At 49.2% G+C, this 21,313-nt stretch overlaps 1 protein-coding gene across 1 annotated transcript in view; it reads left to right on the forward strand.

Annotated features, from left to right (window-relative positions):
* The first annotated feature begins 14,387 nt into the window (after positions 1-14,387).
* Positions 14,388-21,313, forward strand: part of LOC119103145 (uncharacterized) — a 24,918-nt gene continuing 17,992 nt past the window's right edge. The window contains exons 1-3 of the mRNA XM_037226596.1: positions 14,388-14,601; positions 15,081-15,157; positions 15,732-15,872. Coding sequence (XP_037082491.1) covers positions 14,388-14,601; positions 15,081-15,157; positions 15,732-15,872 — 432 coding nt within the window. The remainder of the gene's footprint in view (positions 14,602-15,080; positions 15,158-15,731; positions 15,873-21,313) is intronic.

Here is a 21,313-nt window from a genome sequence, read left to right on the forward strand (position 1 = left end):
AGTGCGGCTCCACCTAATGCAAGGTTCCAGTACGGCTCCACGTGGTGCAAGGTTCCCGTGCGGCTCCACCTAATGCAAGGTTTCAGTGCGGCTCCACCTAGTGCAAGGTTCCAGTGTGGCTCCACCTAATGCAAGGTTCCAGTGCGGCTCCACCTAATGCAAGGTTTCAGTGCTGCTCCACGTGGTGCAAGACTCCGATGCAGTCACCTGGTACAAGGCTCCAGTGTGGGTGTCAGAATAGTTTTATTACTTGTTCTTGCAGGTATTTTCAGGCGCATCACCTTAACCTGTCGCGTTACATATCACGCTTTATTGCGCCGAACGCACATTTTACATAATTCAGCAATTCTACGCGATTCCAGCCACACCAGTGCACACGAACAGCTAAAACAACGTGGGCAAGACCGCGTCGTATTAGGAAGTTAACGAACCTATGAATAGCAGGTTGTGTCCATGTTTTTTTGGGTGCTGTAGTATGAGCAAACGTCTGGACTGCTCATACCTCGGGACAAAAGAGACTTGGGAAACACTGGCTGTACGAGGACGTTCTTTTCAGTTCACGTGAAATATATACGGCTCAAGAGCTCACATATATGCGGCTTTACAGCATTTCTCAGTCTCTGCCAGGTTGGAGCTTCAATAAATATCGGGCTAAAGCAGCTTCGGATGCAGATTCTGGCAAGTCATATAGCATGGCAATTGGACCGTAGCCAGGGGCGAACCCTACATTTTCTTAAGGAAGGGATAGAGCTCGATGAGAGCTGACAACATACCCGCAGGAGGTCTCGAATTCTCTGGATGTATCTGGTTTGGCTATTTGGTTATTTGGATTAGGGCTCTTTCGGACATTTCTGACCATTTCAGGGATATGGGATGAAGGAGAACAGATAACAGTGGTGCAGGACTACATGCCCCTGGGGGACCAACCGCCGAGCCTTAGCCCACGCAGGGAGCCCTGAGCGGGGTATGCGCCGTGTGCCCAGTCGGGGTCCCCTCCAGGGGGCCTCTCGGCCCACTCGTGGCTGGCGCACGCAGCCTTCCGCGGACAAGTGGGGGGCCCGAGGAGGTTGGACAAAGTAAGAAAGAGGATAAGAGGATTGGATGATATGTCTGCGAAATGGTGTCAGATCTCACTGTATTATAGTCTAAGGTGGATGCTGATCTTTAATTTTCTGCCAACAGGCATTTATAGATCTCAAACAAAAAATGCAGGCATTCATAACCTACCCTCAATCTCACCCCGTTTGGCTGCGCCTCTGTGGCAGAGCTTGCAGCCAGGGAAACCAAGGCGAAGGGCAGGAAAATGAGCTGGAGCGATGCCGTGTAGCTAGAGCCATCTCGCGGTGTGCATGGAAGCAAAGGTTGACGAGATGCCCATCGTGAAGGTTGGACGTTTTCGAATGCAGTAGAATCCATATATATGATGTTACTAGGTTCAATCAATTGTCAGCAGAATTATATCGGTTCCGGCAAGGCACTTTATGGGCGAGACATATTAAGGTGGGCGTCCTGCACACGTTGGCAGCGAAGGTCCGCAGCTTGATAAAAACAAAAACAGTGTCGCTGCGCTACAGACGCGAATGAAAGTACTCCGATTGAACTAAAACTAAAATATTGTTATAGCTTAAGCCGCTTGAACTCAAGGGTTTTTTGTATATTTTTCTGCTTACGAAGGTAAGCGGCTTTCTAAGAATTACCAAGCTGGAAATAGTGCACAGGCATAGATAGCCTGACGTCCAGGACCACTACCATGCACGTAAATGCATAGAACGTTTGAAAATTCTTGCCTCAAGGCTGAGGTCACAGTTGTGATAACTCCAGGGGAGCTGAAGGAATTATGCCAGCTCGAGTAGGTGAGAGAGAAATAACAGCCTTATTCCTCGGAGCCAGGAGATTGGAAACATAGACGTGGCGATATTTCGACAACATGCCTTTATCGAAACGAATAGCAGAAGCGAATTTATAATTGCCAGCCGATGAGCTTACTCGATCTTCCAGTTGTTTTAAAACAGCGAGACAGCTTTTACTGGACGCCAACATTCAGGGAATTAAACGAGGAGCAATTGTCAGCCATTACTACAATATAGTGCATATCTCACTTATAATTAGAATGCGCGAAAAAGATGTATACGTGGACACGAATTCAAGTATACAGGCATCACGCGTCACGCTTTATTCAGACATGCAAGCGAGTTGAAGCAAGCAGTCATCATACGTCACACATCAATTATCCATGCAAGCGATTTCAGTTAAACAGGCTTCACGCAACACGCGTCATGCATCACTTACACACGTAAACGATTTTAAGCTAGCACACATCGCACATCAAGACGCATATCGCGTTCGCATAATCGGTCGTGACGAGCCCAACACGCTAAAATTTGGTCGCCGGCTTTTTATAAGGATAGATGTACTTATTGTCCTGTCTGGTTGGTCCCGTGATCTGCAGTTGACTTTGAGCTCTAAAACGGGCACAGGGTCCATTTACCTCTTTATTACCATTACCTTTATTTACCATTACCCCTTTAGATTTCAGCCTGACCATGTTTCGCCAAAAAAATGTTCGCCAAAAGGGGTATTCCCTGTTTTGTTTTAGCGTCTCGCAGGTGCTCATTATGTCGCAAACGAATAGGACACATGAACTCTCCGGCTTATAATATGTCCCTCCCATGTTTTTCACACAATTTGCACTCAATTCTGTGAACCACGTTTTTTGCGTGCAAAATTCTTGAAATCCAGACTTGCATGATGACATCTTTTGCCACGCGGACACTTAGACTCCGGAAAAGAAGATTTCATCAAGAGCTCTTTTGGCTGATCGTCGTTTTTCCAGCCTATGCGTGCGTGCAGTTTTGATTTTCTAACGATTTGTTTGATTTTTCTAAGCATGTGGTCAGCTATGTAAGGTAACGTTATGAATCTTCGTCCGATAGGACATGTTCCCACCTCCTAACACGCACCCCGCACGCGCTGTAGGTTTGTTTTTACTTCTTTCAACATTCTACCTAAAAGTCGCCGAAAATATCCATGACATAACAGCAAAGTCCATATTTCGTTTATGCCCTTTCGTTTCTTCTCATCGCTTGATAAGCTGTTTAGAAGCCCTTTTTGAGCATGTTACGAATCATAAAATGCGTAGGGGAAGCTGGATGCGCAGATTCGCATTGTAGAATTAAAGCAGAGTTGGCTCCATAAAGAGCTCAATTTCTAACATTGTGGGGCTATTCCTCCTTTCCACCGTTACTAGTGTATCAAAATATGTGACCCCCTTTCCGCTTCCTGTATACTTAATCATAAAGACTAAATCTGGATGCTAGTTATTGATCACCAAGTAGGATCAAGTACGATCATGGGCAGGCGATTTTGAATTCACTTCGGCTATTCGTTTCGATAAAGACATGTTTGCCAAAATATGAACGTATCTATGTCTTCATTCTCATTGTTTTTATTCGAGGAATAAGGCTATCATTGCTGTCTTATCTATGTGAATAATATACTTAACAAAAACACTTAACAACTTATAGGCAAAGTGGCTGTCTCTTTCTTCTTTCCTTAAAATGCTCAGCAGACACTACCGATTTCAGAAAATCGCTTTTCAGCTTTCAAAAGGACCGGGTATTTGCAAATTGAACTCTGTACTTGAACGTAACGTTATGGACTAAATTCAAGAAAAGAGTGGCGACATTCCGGCCTTATCCGTCTTCAGAAGTTCAGGAGAGGCCTGTGCTCATGATCATCACCTCGCTCTAGAGAAAAACAAGACGCTGGAGATCCTTTCGTTGGCCCCTGGGGAATCTCCATGGCGTAAAAGAGAACGTCCGTGTGCCGATAAGGAGCAAGTCAAGGAATATTGCCGCATGTTGGCTCAAATTTAACGCACAAATGTTGAGTGGCAGAAATCTTAATAGAGTTCAAACGTGGGCATTGCTACTTGTGGCATCATGAATGTCAATTTGTCACGTTCACGGGAATTTTTACTTCTTATGCTTAGTACCTGTCCTTCAAAATGTCAGAAGGTACTGATCTAACGACGTTATAGTGCAAAAATTCGTTGAGCGTTAAGCATCTAGCATTGGCAACATATCCGGCTTTCGCTCTATAACGCTGTTAAACCAGTACGTTCTGGTATCTAACAGATGGGCAACTCAGCGTGGGACCTCTGGGCTCATAATGTCAAAAGTCTGAGAACTTAAGGGCTTTTCGGATTATGTCACACTCACTGAACGCAATGTATATACCCAATGAACGTATATACCCAATGAACGCGTCTATTTTGAGTGCCTCTTTAAGCGGTTAGTGCTGATCAGTCTGCCGCTCGGATTATTCCTGTCATTTGACTTTGAAGTTGATGCGGAAGCCAGTCACGACAGGGTAGGCCTCCTAGACTCTATCAAGATCTTGGCATTAACTGCTTTGTAGTTCTCAATGAGGGCACCAAGTGGTCTCCGATGTCCGACTGCTCTCCCGCTGGTACAGCGGTCGACACCCTGGCGTTGGCCCACAGCGAATGATAGATATGGTGCATTTGAGGAATATTACCGAGTCGGCTCGACCTTAAGCATTGTAGTTCCTCACTGAGGGAGAGAAGCTTCATCGTGAATAGACACATTATTGTTTAGGCTATGTAACGTCAACTGCCTGCGACTTTTGTCAGGAATGGAGAGAATCGCGGGGAAACGAATCCCTCTGCATGCCTGTTTTCCCAGACACACGCCTTCACTTCAGCAGCACCGGAGCCACACGGATGGCCGAGCTATGCAAGGTCTTGCACATATAATTGTTCAAGCAAAAACAATATTATTACAGTATTTCGTTTCGTGAGGATTCACGAGCGCAAGCTTCCCATTTTCAAATGGAGACATGCAGTGTGGCCGTCGCCAATCAAATCACGAAGTTGTAAGGCACAACACACTTTTTTGCCATGTTCTTGGCATTATATTGCTGTGGATTGTTGCCTCCCAGTGTTAAAATAATACAGGTTGTAACTTGAATTAGGAGTACAACTCTGCTTTTCGCACCCGTAATGCTGGGTTGTGCTGTTATGTGACTCATGCATATGCACCGCCTTTTTCTTTTTTCCAATTTTTTTTCTGACTGATCTTTCCGTTCAGCTCAGACAAATGGGCAAGGGTAGAGGAGGGCTGTAAACCTGAACATTCCACCCAATGACATTTAGTAATCAACTGAAGTGTTTGGCTGATATTTCAACAGATCCATCGCGAGGCGACGGCTCCCGGCTGCCATTCGCAGTAAGTGCTGTCACCCAGACGTCACGCAGGACTGTGCCGGCGGGTCTGACCACACTGTCGCTCAGACGTCACGCAGGACTGTGCCGGGGGTCTGACCACACTGTCACCCAGACGTCACGCAGGACTGTGCCGGCGGGTCTGACCACACTGTCACCCAGACGTCACGCAGGACTGTGCCGGGGGTCTGACCACACTGTCACCCAGACGTCACGCAGGACTGTGCCGGCGGGTCTGACCACACTGTCACCCAGACGTCACGCAGGACTGTGTCGGGGGTCTGACCACACTGTCGCTCAGACGTCACGCAGGACTGTGCCGGCGGGTCTGACCACACTGTCACCCAGACGTCACGCAGGACTGTGCCGGCGGGTCTGACCACACTGTCGCTCAGACGTCACGCAGGACTGTGCCGGGGGTCTGACCACACTGTCGCTCAAACGTCACGCAGGACTGTGCCGGCGGGTCTGACCACACTGTCACCCAGACGTCACGCAGGACTGTGCCGGCGGGTCTGACCACACTGTCGCTCAGACGTCACGCAGGACTGTGCCGGCGGGTCTGACCACACTGTCACCCAGACGTCACGCAGGACTGTGCCGGGGGTCTGACCACACTGTCGTTCAGATGTGACACAGCATTGTGCCGGCAGACCTGAACACACTGTCGCTCAGATGTGACGCAGGACTGTGCCGGGGGGCCTGGCCACACTGTCGCTCAGCTGTGGCGCAGGACTGTGCCGGCGGGTCTGACCACACTGTCGCTCAGCTATGGCGCAGGACTGTGCGGGCAGACCTGACCACACTCGGTCGAGCCAGGAAAGGAGAGAGAAGGCGCCGGAGGTCAGTGCGGGTACGTGCCGGGCGCTAGCGTGCCGGGGCGCTCTCATCAATCAGGGGCCTTCCCCAGATTCCTTCCACTCGCCAGAAATACTCTGTGGGCTTTAGCCGGGGCTCACACGTTTAACCTGCCGGGGTATTCTCGGTTGCTCAGGGGTCCTTTACATCGGTCTTGATCAACCCACCGACACACTCGCGATATGCTCATGGGCCCTCTGCATTGGTCTAGGGCGCTTCCAATGTTCCGTCCCTTGGTTAGGGTCCTTCTCTCTTGTCAAGGGACTTGTCAAGGCTAACAGATGGGCTTCAGGGACATTTGTTAACCTGCTTTTTCACACTCGATCGCTGGGGACCTTCAAATTCGGTCTTATGTGCTTTGTATTGGATTTGAGGGCCTTACTCACTTGTCGAGCACCCATCTGTTAGCCTCCTCGGGGAGACTGGATTGTTTGGGCGCTCTGCATATTGGGTATTTTATTGTAGTGCCATACGCTCTTGTCGGGGCCAGTCTGACATCTGGTGCCCGCTCGGGTGCACTTTATTTTTGGGGGCGCTCCACACTAGGTCTTGGGTACTTTATATCTGAATGCGGGCTCTACGCTCTTATCGGAAGCCTATCTGATACCTGCTTGGGCACGTTCGATCGTTTGGGGCCCTCTACATTGGTCTTACGTACGTCCTTTTTGAACAAGGGCTCTACGCTCTTGCCGGGGCGCCCTTTGTTCGCCTCTTCAGTCACACTGGTTTATTCGGGGGTCCTTTACATTGGGTCTTGACGTTTGAACTTAATGCTCTACTCTCCTATCGGGGCCACCTGATAACCTGCTGGAGTACACTCCATTTTTCGGAGGCCCTCTACACTTGGTTTTGGGTACTTTTTATTTTAATGGAGGGCCTTACGATCTTGTCGTGGCCCCTTCTGATAACCTGATCAGGCACATCCGATTATTGGGAACCTCTACGTCGGGTCTTGGGTACTTTCCATTTGAATGGAGGGCCCTACGCTCTTTTCGGGGCTCTGTCTGTTAACATGCTCAGGCTCACTCGATCATTCGGGGGCCCTCTACATCGTGTCGTGGGTATTTCATATTTGAACGGAAGGCCCCATGCTCTTGACGGGGCCTATACGTTAATCTGCTCGGGCACTGGCCGTGCGCTCTTGTCGGGGGCCCCCATCTGTTCTGTGCTCGGGCGCACTCGATCATTCTGAGCCTCTCCATGTTTTGTTTTGGGTACTTCTTATTTGAATAGATGGCTTTATGCCCTTGGTGGGCCCCATCTATTAAGCTACCCGGGCCGGTGGCGGATACAGACGAGGGGGAGGCACGGGACCCTGCCCCCATGGACCATGTCGAGGGGACTTATAGACTCCAAAGGGGTCCACAGCCGGCTGAACGGACGCAGTTTTCTAATAAAACAACAGCACGATAAAATTGGACGTCTTTGGGCCTGCAGACGACCAAGAACGATTGCTAGCAAACGCAAAGAGTTCCTAAGCAGAATAAGCTAATTCTTCGCTGATTGAGAGGGTGTTGCTCGGGGGAAATTTTGGGGTTCATTACGTTGCCCAGAGACACTATTCTGTCGTCCAGGCCCTACATGTTCACTTGCCGAGTCAATCTGGTCGCTTAAGAGCTTTTCATGCTGCCCTTGATCTCTTTGTACTGTCTCAAAGAGCCCATCGCTGCCGTTGGGACGCTATTTGCTTCCATGTCGAAGCACTCTTGATCGATCAGGTTTTCCTCCACGGTGTTTTCCCGTTCCCCAAAAGGCTCTATGCGCTTTCTCCGGGGCCCCATATGCCAGGGTGCGCTCAGTTGCTCAGGGGTCCTTCATATAAGTCTCAGGCTCTTTCCACTTGCTCGGAGGGCCTTGTGCTGTCGCTGGAGCTGATATATGGTCAGGCACCGAGGCACTGTATGTTCAGGGACTCTTTACTCCCGCCAAGACTCTTACTGTTAACCTGCTCGGGCACTATTGATCGCCCAGGGGTATTGATTCATGGTCTTGGGTGATTCCCCTTTTCTTAGAGGATCCTGTGCTCCGGCCGGGGCCTTATATGTCAGCCTGCCGGGCACTGCCGATCGTTAACACGCGCCCGGCTGGCCAGTTGGATACCCTTCGCTCGGGTGGGGGGGTTAATTTGAGCCCCCCCCGAGATCTCAGGAACTGATAAAGCTAGAGGCATCAAATTCACAGGGTGTATTGACCTCTACGTGAACTCACTTAAGGTACAGTTTGAGGTTACTAGGTCATGACCTTATGGTAAAATAGAGTAAAAAGGGTCAAATTCCAGGATGGTCTCCGTAGCGCCATAAGAACCTAGGTAACTGTTCTAAGCAAAAGGTCAAACTCTCATGTAAGGTCAGTGACCTTGTTTGACCTTTTGAAGGTCATGGTGATCAAGATCACATAAAACTGCTTTGAGTTTTGCGTTTGGATAAGCGGCAAAGATTACACTAGGAAGTATGTTCCTAAAAACTAAATATTGACCCGGTCATTCTAGGTCAGTGCACTAGTCCGATCTTCGAGATTTCTTTGGAATGTGCATAATGCGGTTCCTGTTATCAATTTATCAATAAATTCCAAATGAGCACCAGAAATTTCCCCACATAGCAAACATTTTTGATGCCAGACGATACGCTATATAATTGTCTACAGCTATGCAAAATTTGGCGCGGCTTCGCCGTGCTGTTCGGAAACCATTTCGGGAAAACCTTCGGAGTGGTTAATTTGTCCCCCACCCCAAGGCATGCTGAGGGGCCCGCCACGTTAGTCCTGGGTTATTTTCGATTGATCTGAGTACCTTACACTTGTTGATGGGGGCCTGTTTGTTGGCGTCCTGCGGCACCCATGGTTACTCAAGTTTCGTCCCAATTAGCCTTTGTGCATTAACCTTAGAGCAGCAGTCGGATATGCGTCGATGAATTTTTACGCACACTTGTCGGACGTAATTTTACGTGCCGCCGATGTTGTGTATGTCATTTCCCTTGGCTATTGAATGTGTGACTTATTATGTTTGTGCATCACGTTTTGAGCATATTTTAAATGCTAGGATATTGTATACTGCTTTGTAAAAAAGGAAAAATTATGCATTAGTCATCAGCCACCAGATGATTTCATCGGCCAGTCGGCTAGCCACAAATAAGCTAGAAATCAAGTCTGTACTTGGTTTTGATGGCATTTAGCAGCCAACTTGAGTTTGTTCTGCCTGTTTTTACGAAACACTTAGCCTCAAAATCACAGAATTTAACCGCACACACACACACACACACACACACACACACACACACACATATATATATATATATATATATATATATATATATATATATATATATATATATATATATATATGTGTGTGTGTGTGTGTGTGTTTGTATATATATATATATATATATATATATATATATATATATATATATATATATATATGTGTGTGTGTGTGTGTGTGTGTGTGTGTGTGTGTGTGTGTGTGTGTGTTTGTATATATATGTATATATATATATACATATAAAGATAGGTGGCTGGAATGCAAGGATTTTTTGGAGGGGGCCCAGACCTTAGGAGGCCCCGCAATGTTTCGTGCCCACCCTTAACGGAATCCTTGCTCCACCCCAGAGCATAATACATGTAACAACTAACGTACATTAATTTAGAGAACGCTTCCAATCTGCGCAGACAATGCCACTTGAAGATGTCAAAAATATAAATCAGCTGAGATCCCACCACCCTGGATGCAATTCAAGTTTAATGTAAAAATGATAATATTCCAACCAGCGTCCTTTCTTTCAATGGGAGCTTGCGGGGCAATCGCTACCCCTTCGTCAGCTTCAGTCCAACAATGATACTTATCAAAACAGATTTAGGCACAATTAAGAAAGATCTAATAAGACATAGGCAATCTAGCAAAGGTATCCTTCCGTTACTCCTCATAACGCCATAGCCGTGCTACCTCTGGAAAGAGCCTCTGCTGTTCCTCTGTTGCTCGTCTGTATGCTAGATTGCATGTGTCTTTTAATGTTTTTCTTAATGTGTGTCTAAATCTGATTTCATGAATATCACTGCCTGATCAAGGCCGCAGAAGGGATGGAGATTATCCCGAGAGGTTCCAATGAATATGAAGAAACTGGATGGAATATTATCTTTTTTACACTTACGGCATCCCAGATCAGTAAGATTTGTCAAACAGTTCAACGTCAAAGGCTGCAAAAACAGCAAAACAGGTGGCTGAGCCGAGAGTTTGCCAAGTCTGATACACAGCACCAGATAAGAACATTACTTGCCGCTTGTCAGGCAGCACGAACATGGCCAGGGCCGTGTGTGGAGTGTGTGTAACCTAAACAGATTCTCTACACGCGCTCGGGTGTAGGGTGTAGGGGCTCGGGTGGTCAGATTGCCCGCCCCGAAGGTTTTTCCGGAATGGTTTCCGAACCGCGCAGCGTAGCCGCACCAAATTTTACATATCAGTACATAATTAAATAGCAGGTCGTTTGACATAAAAACTTAGATATACACCATAAGACTGCTGACCTACGGCAGGTCAAAATCAGGCCATGGTTTCAGCGACGACGATTTCTAGGGGATCGTTCGATCTGATCCCACAACGTTACACGTTACACGAGCGTTACACGTTACAGCGTTACACGAGCGTTAGGGAGCGTACACAGGAGCGTTACACGAAGCCATACAACTCTGAGATGCTTTTTTAGGCAACACAACAATCGAATGAACAAATTGCATTGACCTAGGGTCAGGTATGAAACTCGGACTAAGGTTAAAACCAACCTGTTTTATTACTCTAGCGCTTGCTGTAAGGGGCAGTTACTGGTGCTCATTTTGAATTTATTGATTATAGAAACCGCATTACACACTTTCCATAGACTTAGCAGAGGTAAGAATAGGTTACCATCCTAGAATGACCCCGGTCAACGTTTGGCCATTAGGAACGTACTGTCTAGCGTAATTGTTGCCAATTATCCAAATGCAAAACTAAAACCGGTCTCGTATGATTTTGGTCACCATGACCTTTCAAAGATCATGCAAGGTCACTGCTCATAGATGAGCATGTGACCTTTTGCTTAGAACAGATATCAAAGTTCTAGGGACCTATTGGAGACCAACTTGAAATTTGACCTTTTTGACGCTATTTGACCCAAAGGTCATGACCTAGGAATCTAAAACATTGACCCAAGTGAGTTTACGTACAGGTCAGCACACCCTGCGAATTTGATGTTTCTAGCTCTCTTAGTTCCTGCAATCTCATGAAGGTCAAATTAACCCCCACTCGACCGAATGGTATCCAACCGGCCACCCGGACGCGTCTTAAGGTGGGTCGAATGATGACGTTTGTACGTCCAGCCCAGGATGAAAATTCCGAGTAGGAAGTGATTCATCTAGATTTTGAGGTGCGCTTTGTCTTTGGCCGTTGACAACATTTATGTTTTACGGTTAGTATTTGTCCCGCTATCCTCCGCTGCTGCGTGTCGATCTGCCATGTGGCCTAGTGGTGTCGCGGTCTCCGTAAACGTACGTCTCCTCTCCAAAACGTCCAGGTGTTCTTTAAGCCGGTCACGAATTCTACTCTTTGTTTCTCTCACATGAAATATTCCTGGGCAAGGTTTATAGGATATCTGGTAAGCTACGTTCTTCTGATTGCATTTTCCCTTCTGTGCATTCACACATGCAGGGTAAACCCTGTCAGCAGGGCAGATTGCAGTTTTAGCGCTGATCGTACTAGTATGGACTTAACACCAGGACCACCACTTCCAGGGCCGTGCACACTACTCGATCATGCGGCGACATTAAATTGGAGTTTCACATGAGCATGGTATGTTTGCTTTGTCTTTTTACAGTTTCTACACAAAACTGTTATAGCGTAAATCGAGAACGTGTGGCACAAGCAGCAGACTTCACTCTGGACACCTATTCTCACGGAAGAGGAGAGCCATTTCAAACCTCGCCCTGATATCGGGGTGGGGTGGGGGTGGGGGGCACGCAACACTACAGGGTGTTTGAGGGTACCTCTCCGGCATATTGTGCAATCGCGCCCAAATTTTCGTTAGTCTATGGCATCGATCGCGGGTGTTTTGACACCAGAAGACGTGTTCCTAGCTTTTCTTGTCTCGGGGCAGTGGTGGTTTTTGAGGAGCACTACTCGGCGATCTACGATTTGGTGTGATCGGCGGGTGACAACCGACTATGCTGCAGAACGCGCGCCGCAGGCCTACATTGCTGTATTGACGGAGCGTCATAAACGTATGCTCAAAACAACATAGATATGAATTACTACACTTACAATTGAATGAGGAACATACCTGTTTAGGTTTTGTTTTGCCACGAAGAATGGTCTTGTGTGCGTAACGTAAAGCTGGAAAAGCGTGATTTTTTGAAAATGTTGCCTTTGACCGGGCACATTAGGGTTCATTATTGACCTGACAGCATAGAAACTAGTGTAAATCGCGCAATGTTGCTGAGAACAAGCTCCTGGTGGCTAAGTACAGCTCTATCTTTATTAGTTTGGATATACTAGAGGGGGGGGGGGGGGGCTTTGACCCCGGTCAGTTCGAGTTACGAAAAATAGCGAATCAGAGCGAGGGTTAACTAGACTAGGCTGACACAACTGTGAACCAGGAGATACCCGCACCGCTCTCCGCATCTGGCAAATACAAACCGCTGTCTTACTGATTATGGGGCGCGTACCGTAGCGTGATTGTAACAGCCATCGGTTTAAAGTAGAGCTCTGTGATAAAACTACCATCGGGATGTATCACAGAAGAGATGCCGGGGAATTTAATCGGCAAGTTTTGTGCGGTTTGTTTCGGTGTGAAAGAAATACTGCCGGTACTGTTGATTGATTTTTGCGGAAAGTTTAACAGTGAACTCATCCCTTGGGTCCAGATGCCGAAAATGTCATCGGTGTAACCTAAGCACATTTTAGTCTTAGGTGGAGGACCTCGAACCAGACAAGATGACACAAGAGAGTGCATGAAGACTATCGCTAGCGGTGGTGCACAGCAGTTGCCCATTGCCACTCGTTCTGTTCGTTTCTACATTGATTTTCCGAAGAGCACTAAGTTATTAAATATGTAAATAAGTAGCTGTTGCTGTACGGATGTGCTACGCCCATCATAAAAACGATACTAACTAGAGGAAGCTTGATCTGGAGGAAACATGTCCCTCACTCCCTTTATGTCAAACTCTGTGTTAGGCAGGTGGGCGGGAATCAAAGCCCAAATCTAAATTGAAACCCTGCTGAGAAACCATGGCAATTTGTCTAAAGGGCCGCTACACGCGCATACCATAGGTCGGAGTGGAGTGTTTGGTTGTGGTTGTTGGGAAGATCGCACAATTCTGCTGTACGGGATGGATAAGGAAGAAGTGAGACGACTGTCTCCTTCGGAAGCTTTGAGCTCAAAGTTTTTGTGATGATGGCGGGCAAATGCAAGAAATTTGGGTTTTTGAGATTTTCTCATTCGCTTCTTGAGTGGGAATGATGCTCTGAAAAACACATCTGTCAGGTAATGTCGCGAAGAGTCATATGCGTGTACACGTTTTAGAAAATCTGTTACTGTGTGTATGTGCGGGGGAGCAAGGCCAAGCTGGAGAACTACATTTGCGTTATTGTTCAAGGGTTTGCACGATCTTCTCATTTCTGCTGTGCTCAGTTTTCACCTCGAGTAAATGGTGAGGGCTCTGCTTCGGATAGGTCATTAATAATAGATAGAAAACATGTCCATAACCGGCTTCACACTACACGTGCATCTTAAGGTAAGTGTCCCTATTGGTTCCTCGTGACAAAAGGTATATCTGTCGGTGTTTCCGGGACAGCCATGACTAGCTGGCCTAAGCCTGCCTTAAGACAGGGTCAAGTATGGTTGGAAGGGCAACAGCCCTCATTCTCATTTGGAGTAGGAACGTTTTAGGCCGCTGAACACTTTTCGCCGCAGCGTTCAACACGGAGCGTGGAAACCGCCGTTTTAGCCGACGCCGCGTCTACAGGCGCCAGCTCAGTGACGTGACGTGACGTGACGAGGTCAGAGACCGGCGCATGCGCGCGCGGACCCTCCGGAAGGCCGGCGCGCAGCATCGCCGGGTGTCAGGCCGTGAGTGGTCTCCAGCCTGACGCCGGCGCAGACCGCGATATTGATTGTCGCCGCGCCGCCGCGCCGCCGCCGACAGTCGTCGGCCTCCGTCGCCGCCGACGGAGGCGGGCGGCGGCAGCGGTGCCCCGGACCCGGTGTGTGGCCGGTGCCGCCGCTGGCGTCGCATCGGAGCGCGCGCGGCCGCTGCCGCCGCCGGCATGGAGGAGCGCCGCTCGATCTCTTCGCTGTTCAGCTCGCGCCGCAAGTCGTCGGCCCGCCCGACGCCGACGCTGGTGGTCAGCGACGAGCTTCAGCAGGAGTCGGCGGCCAGCGGTCACTCGGCGGGGCCCGACGCCAGCCGCAACGGTAGCGTGCTGGGCAGCCCGACCCTGGCGCGGCCCGACACCCGGCACGGCCAGCCCGCCGGCAAAGGTGGGTCCCAGGTGGGCGACGCCGGCGGAGCGCGTCCGGCGCTTACGGCGGCTGGCGGACGACCGGAACGCGCGGCCCGCTCAAACTGGTGGCAGTGCAGAGCCTCACTGCCAGGGCAGCGCTGGTGGAGCGGTGATGGGTGCCTCACGACGCCCGGGCAGACTGGGGAGGGAGCGAAAGTAGTTATCTATAGCTCATTTCATCCCGACGCCCTCTCCCCCGAACCTCCCATCTCCCACACCGCAGACTACCAAACGTTTAGGATGGTGGATAGATAACAGGGTAGTGTGGTTTTGGTGTCGCTGGCAGCGGAGAAGTTGGCTTTAATGTCTATGAATGAATAGAAGTGAGCAAGTCGATTTGTGCTTTTGCAAGAGCGGAAAAGTAGCAGCATAGACAAAACAGCACATCTAACAAACATTAACAGTTCTCTTTGCGTCATGATGAGTTTCTGATCCGATGGTGAATGACTGTTCCAGACGGCGGCAAAGAGCCCGGCCCCGAAAACCGCTGTATGAAGCTTCGGAAAATTATATTTTCCAAACGGACCAGCAAGGTACGCATTTCTCACCGGTATGTTCGTCGGCACAACACAGAGCTCAGCTATCGTCTGCATCCGCAAACAGCGTTCACCGTCTGATCTCTACTATCGTTGCGTCCACTTTTGCCGCACTTTATGGCGATTGAAATATTGCTCTTTGTGACTGGTTTGGTAGTACTCCTGCCGGCAATTATGTTATAATCCGGATTCCGGGAAAGCTTTTCCATAAGAGCGTCGACCTCATACGCATCGTATTGAAACACTTCAGCGCATTTTGGTACGCTACACCTAATGAATTTACATGGATGGGGACGAAACTCGTTTGGTAAGTATGCATTGATGGGGACGTGACAAAACCAGTTCTATCTCATTGCATTTGTATGATATTATCGTAAAGTGTTTTGTCTATTGGAATGCGGAGAAAACGAAATATGCTGTGTTTCCAACCAATCAGTCCTGGAATGCGACAGTACGTCAAGACGGAACTGGTTTTGACAGCTGACGCCATGGCATATGCCAGCTCACGATCGCAGGCGTGTGGCTTAAAGCTGCTCGGGGATGGCGGGCTGTTTCGCACGGATTTTTGCAGGTTCTTTGTGGTCTGATCATCACAGCATGCATCACATTATCGTGGGTTGGTGCCATCCACTTCATCAAGATGACCTACTACGGGGGAGAGGTGCCACAGCTCCCCAACAGCACCAACGACATTTTTCGAGTGCTCCATCAGGTGAGGGAAACATGGCCCACGACCAGTATCGTCGTTTAGGTGATGCCAGCTTGTGCGTTCGGCTTCTCATGAGAACCTGACTTTCGTCGCGGCTACCCTTCTGCGGGGCACCGTCACCTATGGAGGTCACCTTGGTGCCAGGGCGTGTCGCGCTGCCGGGCTTTGGGCCGGTCCCTCACGAGAACCGAAGGTTCTGCTCACCAGATCACTGCGCCGCATGCAAACCAGGCTGGAAGGCACAGGAGCTACTGAGACAGGTCATGAGACGCTCGCCAGACCGTGCAATGCTCGGCTGGAGTAGGTACGCCAGCCAGCTAGACCCTGGCCATTTCTTCTTCACTGGTGAGGCAAGACTGTCTCGGATCGTAGTCTCCAAAAGTTTTGTGATTTTGCCACATTTCTTTATGCACTTACTGAGACCATTTTTCCACATATTGGAAAAGAGTATGTGGAAGTGCTCCACATTTGTATGAAGTTTCAAACTGAACTGGCCATCTTGAATATTATCCGGTGCAGTTCACGGCCTGCCCTTCTTAAGACCTAAACCCCTCTAGCTTCGGAACTACGCGCCCAGAAGGATGTGTAGGCTATTTCAAGGATACTATTTCAAGGTCACCCAGGCATTTATGACGCCATAATAACGTTATTCAAATATTGTCATTCTATTAGCCATTCAGCGATCAAGGCCAATGAAAATATAGTTGTCGAGGCGTTCATATCTGGTGATTGCGAGCACGATTTCCAGATATAATGACCGTCAAAAGCTGCTTAATCAATTTTGTGTAAGGTGCGATGACGTAATCAAACAAAATACATTGGGAAGCAAATTTCATAGACAGAGAAATTGTGTTGCATGAAACAGTCTTTTCCACTGGAAAGTACACCAAAAGTCATGAGGGTTCTTATTTCATTATACCCGATGCTTGCTTGAATATCTTGAAATGCGGAACATTCTCTACAAGTGCACCGCAAATCCGAAATGTACCATGCATCGGTGTCGAATGTTAAAACTTAAAACGACCTGGACCATTACATCACCAAAGTGACACCCGGGGACTGTTTGTGTCGTTATCATTGTGACATTTCATTCTCTGACTTCTCAACTTCTGACTTTTCAAATCGCATCGAACCGCGGGCGGCTACGACTGTTATTCGGTTTGGTACGCGTGTATCTATCAAGCGCTCATTTTAGGCGAAATGAAGTCCCCCAGGTGCAACCACGCTTACTGGCCACTGGCACTAGATTGTGGCATCAAATTACGTCCTGTGCTTAACAGGCTGAGTCACGTTTAGGGGGAACAGATGATCAGTAAGGTACCTTATGTTAAGTGCGACGACCGAGGCGACCACATGTGGGAGATAAGCCAGCCATCAATGACAACCCAATTAAATTGTTTCCACTAGTTTGTTGGAAACTCTGCATTTTATGGTGTGATAGGTTATTATAATTATTATTATAGGTTATTTAGATTTTATGGTTATGCTTATGATACAGATAGAGGTCTGCTTGTGTGGTATTGGCACGCTGATTCGCAAACAGCATTGTTGGAAAATTAGCTGCAATAAGCTCAGGTTTGCCAGGAAATCGCGGTCAACAAAATCGATGACTTTGCAGCGTCTTACAATTTTGCAATGGTAGCCGAAGCATGTTGAAAACGTAGGTGGATATTTCTGTTGGATTTTAGCCACAATGGCAGGCGACGATGGCTCGTTTTCAGTCGATCACAGACGCACTCCCGCGTTGGACATCCCCGAGACGTGCTGGTACGCTGTAGCCGGCACACTGACCTACACCCTGCGCGTTTTGGCTGCTGAGATAAGACATTAGTTTCTAAAATGCCTCAAAATGGCCACTTCGGTGGTGTAACGGCCCGCGAACAACACGGCGTGACGGTCCGCAGCAGCGATTCACACGCATCAGTCAACACGCGTCGGTCCGCATACATCAGTCCGCATACATCAGTCCGCACGCAGCGGTCCGCACGCATCGGTCCGCGCACATTAGCCCGCACGCATCGGTCCGTACACATCGGTTCGCACGCAGCGGTCCGCACACATCGGTCCGCACACATCGGTCCGCACGCAGCGGTCCGCACGCAGCGGTCCGCACACATCGGTCCGCACACATCGGTCCGCACACATCGGTCCGCACGCATCGGTCGGCGCACATCGGTCCGCACACATCGGTCGGCGCACATCGGTCCGCACGCATCGGTCGGCGCACATCGGTCCGCACACATCGGTCCGCACACATCGGTTCACACTTTTGCCGATGGCATTGTCGGTTTTCTTCACCAGCGGCGCCTGATGGTTTCGTGCCGCTGACACTGTGTCCAGAGACCTGTGTTTGGTCCGATCCATGTTTCTCAGTTGTTACGTAATTTATGAAGTTCATTTTTCCGTGTGAAATGAAGGGAGCAAGGAAATTTAAATTGCTAACTTGCGGAAGAACCAGCCTGGTCACAAAGCTCGCATGCATGAGACTAGAAGTCCACATAAATAAGCTTTTAAAGTCCGTCCGTTACCGTAATGTCTTTTTGCTTGTCAACGTGACGTGACGCTGCGATGCGCCTTTGTGCGGATGCTAACTTCTGAAGAGTGTGACGGCAGGGCTGGCAGTGTAGGTATACATTGGCACCTAATGTTAGAAAAAAACATTGTACATCATTCGTTATGTTTAAGGCGGAACATATCGTAATAATCATAAAACAGGTAGAATCATGCTCCTACCTTCAAATTTTAATAACTACGATAGCAAGCTTCCGGGCGCCGCACACTCCACTGCCTCGACTCCCCAGCGCCGTTTCCGCGTTATCGTTGCATGGTTACAATATTTCTGCTTATCAAGAACCATAAAAAATGTACGGGGCCAAGGTAACAATAAAAATGCAATGAAATACGTTTCTTATCGCGTGTAGGTACGTTTATTGAACAGAAAGGCCGGAATAGTCCAGGAATATAGCCTAAACCAGCCTAGCCCAGTCTTGCCTCGCCTCGCCTTTCGCTTATTGCCTCGCCTCGCCTTTCGCCTATTGCCTCGCCTCGCCTCTCCTCGCCCAACCTCCCCACCCTATCCCCTTCAACTCAGTGTCCCATTGGCCTCCATGTTCCATGCCATGTATATGTACCGTATGAAAAAGTTTTGTTTAGCCGCCATATTCTCATTTTGCTTCTCATTCCCCACCCAAAGACGTCATATTTGCCCACCACGTCGACCAACCTACAAACAGTACGAAAGACTGCTTGGATAGGCGAGAAACATATTGCATTAGATTCTTGTTACCTTGGCCCCGCACATTTTTATGGTTCTTGTTGCGCAGTAATGTTGTGATCACGCCTAGCAATGGCGCCGGGATCGCGGTTGCTGCGTGTTTACGGCGCCAGGATGTTCGCTATCTTAGTTATTTAAGTTCTAAGGTAAGGGTTTAGATGACCTGTTTTACGATTCATTACGATATGGTCTGCCTTAAAAACGGCTATTAATGTACATTGCTCTTTTTTAACATGAGGTAGCAATGTACACCATGACTGGGCTGGCCGGGCCGCTGCGGTTAAAGGCTTCATCGCAATTTCGGCAGCGAACATCCCGCCTGCCGTCTCGCTACTCATTATGCATTACACTCATTTATCTGATGCAGTGCTGATGCCCCAGATGCTTGCAATCTTGTGCAAACTCTCGTATATCTGAAGAAGCTCCGACAAGCAAAGTTATCCTGCGACGGATAAAGTGGCCGCCAAGCTTATCAGAGTCAAGTGCCTCTCTTTCCTGGCTACCAGCCTGGTATTTGCTCCTCCCCGCTGCAGGCGGTGCGTGAGGCGGACCTGCTGAAGACTCCAAAAGGTTGAATGCGTCGTAAAATAGGGCAGGGATTGCAGTTGGTCAAAAAGTACTGAGAGATGTGTGCGGGCTTGCTTTTACAAGCGACGGAGCTGATCCGTGTGAAACTCCGCATGGGAACTGCATTATCTCGGGGTGCATTTAGCACCATTCTTGGATTCTTTTGCCGCTCCGACCTGTACCTGCCGAGAAGCCTGACCGGCATTTTCCTTTGAAAGGTACGAACAGTTCGTCATTATGCGCGTAGGGCCGTCCATCCAGAAAAAGCTTGCGCCGCCAAGTGAGCTAATGCTGAGACGGCCGGTGTTATTGGGTTTGGGGGAGAACGTTGATTACCGCGATGTCATTTGTATCCAAACGATGGCTCCAGTCGTCTCGAGTCGTCTTTTTAGACCAGCACGGAAGGACGCCGACAACTGGAGGTAGTATGGGCGCGGGCCGGACCAACCGGCAGGACTGGGCGACGCCCGAGGCCGGCCGGTCGGGAGCGACCCGCCGAGTCGTTCGGCTTTAATCGTACCCCCACTGTGCGAGTGTAAAGCGAGTCCCCACGTGTTTATTGATAATTTGTGATATGAAATTTGGAGCGATTCCAAAATTCTGGCTCCTAACGAAATGAAGATGTTATGAAATGGGAAAATTAATTTATATATCAGGAAAGCATAGTTTAATAATGGTGTCGATCATTCGATTTGACTTTGTATTGCCAGGTAGGACATTGTATTGTTTACATGGTGTCGTTTTTTGATGTAACATTTGTGACCTGATCGTGGAGTTATCATCATTTTGCTTAGCGCATTTCCGTCATTGCATCGTTTCTGGCGTCATCAACAACGGAAAGCCACTGGGCGCAGAGTTTTAAAAACTTTCAAATTCTGATCGAAGTGCAAAGCTCCTGGTAAACCAAATTGTGTGCAGTTCTAAGTTTATGGTAAGTAAAATTGCAATTTCGTGTTTCAGTTGCCGCGGAATGACCAAACCACTTCTTTGCTGCCAGTTCCGATTTATTCAGACTCCTCATGTGTGGCTGAATAACTCGATGCACTCCGCACCACGGCGTAAGCCATCGCCACCAGTACCCCCGTCCGTTAGGAGAGCGGATCCCGCCACATCTAACCCCGCCCGCCTCGACACCCCCTGACTGCGCCTGCCCCGACTCCCCCTGTTCACACCCACCTCAACACCCCCTGACCCCGCGCGCCTCGATACCCCCGGACCGCCTCCGCCGCGACACCCCCTGACCCCGCCCGCCCTGACATCCACCCCGTCCGTCCTGCAGTGCCAGGGACCGGTCCCGTCAAAACCGGGCCGCCGCCCCAAGCGGCGCGGCGGGCGCGGCCGATCCATACGAGGCGGCCAACCAGTGGCGCCCGTGTGCTGTTCGTGGAGGCGGCGCGTGTCTGTCGGCCGTCCGGCCTCGTCTGCAGCCGCATCCGCGGCCGTCCAAACAAACGGCTCCCGAGCCGCCCGTACAAACGACCGGCCGCCGGCCCGGCCGCGGCGCCAGCGTCGGCCAGCTCCCGGTATCACGCGATCTGGCCTGGCGCCGGTAATGTCTGATGTGATCAGAAGGCTCCTCCTGCTGCCGCTGACGTTTGCAGAG

This window comes from Pollicipes pollicipes, unplaced genomic scaffold (assembly GCF_011947565.3).
Source record: "Pollicipes pollicipes isolate AB1234 unplaced genomic scaffold, Ppol_2.1 Scaffold_5724;HRSCAF=6776_pilon_pilon_pilon, whole genome shotgun sequence".
Lineage (NCBI taxonomy): Eukaryota > Metazoa > Arthropoda > Thecostraca > Pollicipedomorpha > Pollicipedidae > Pollicipes > Pollicipes pollicipes.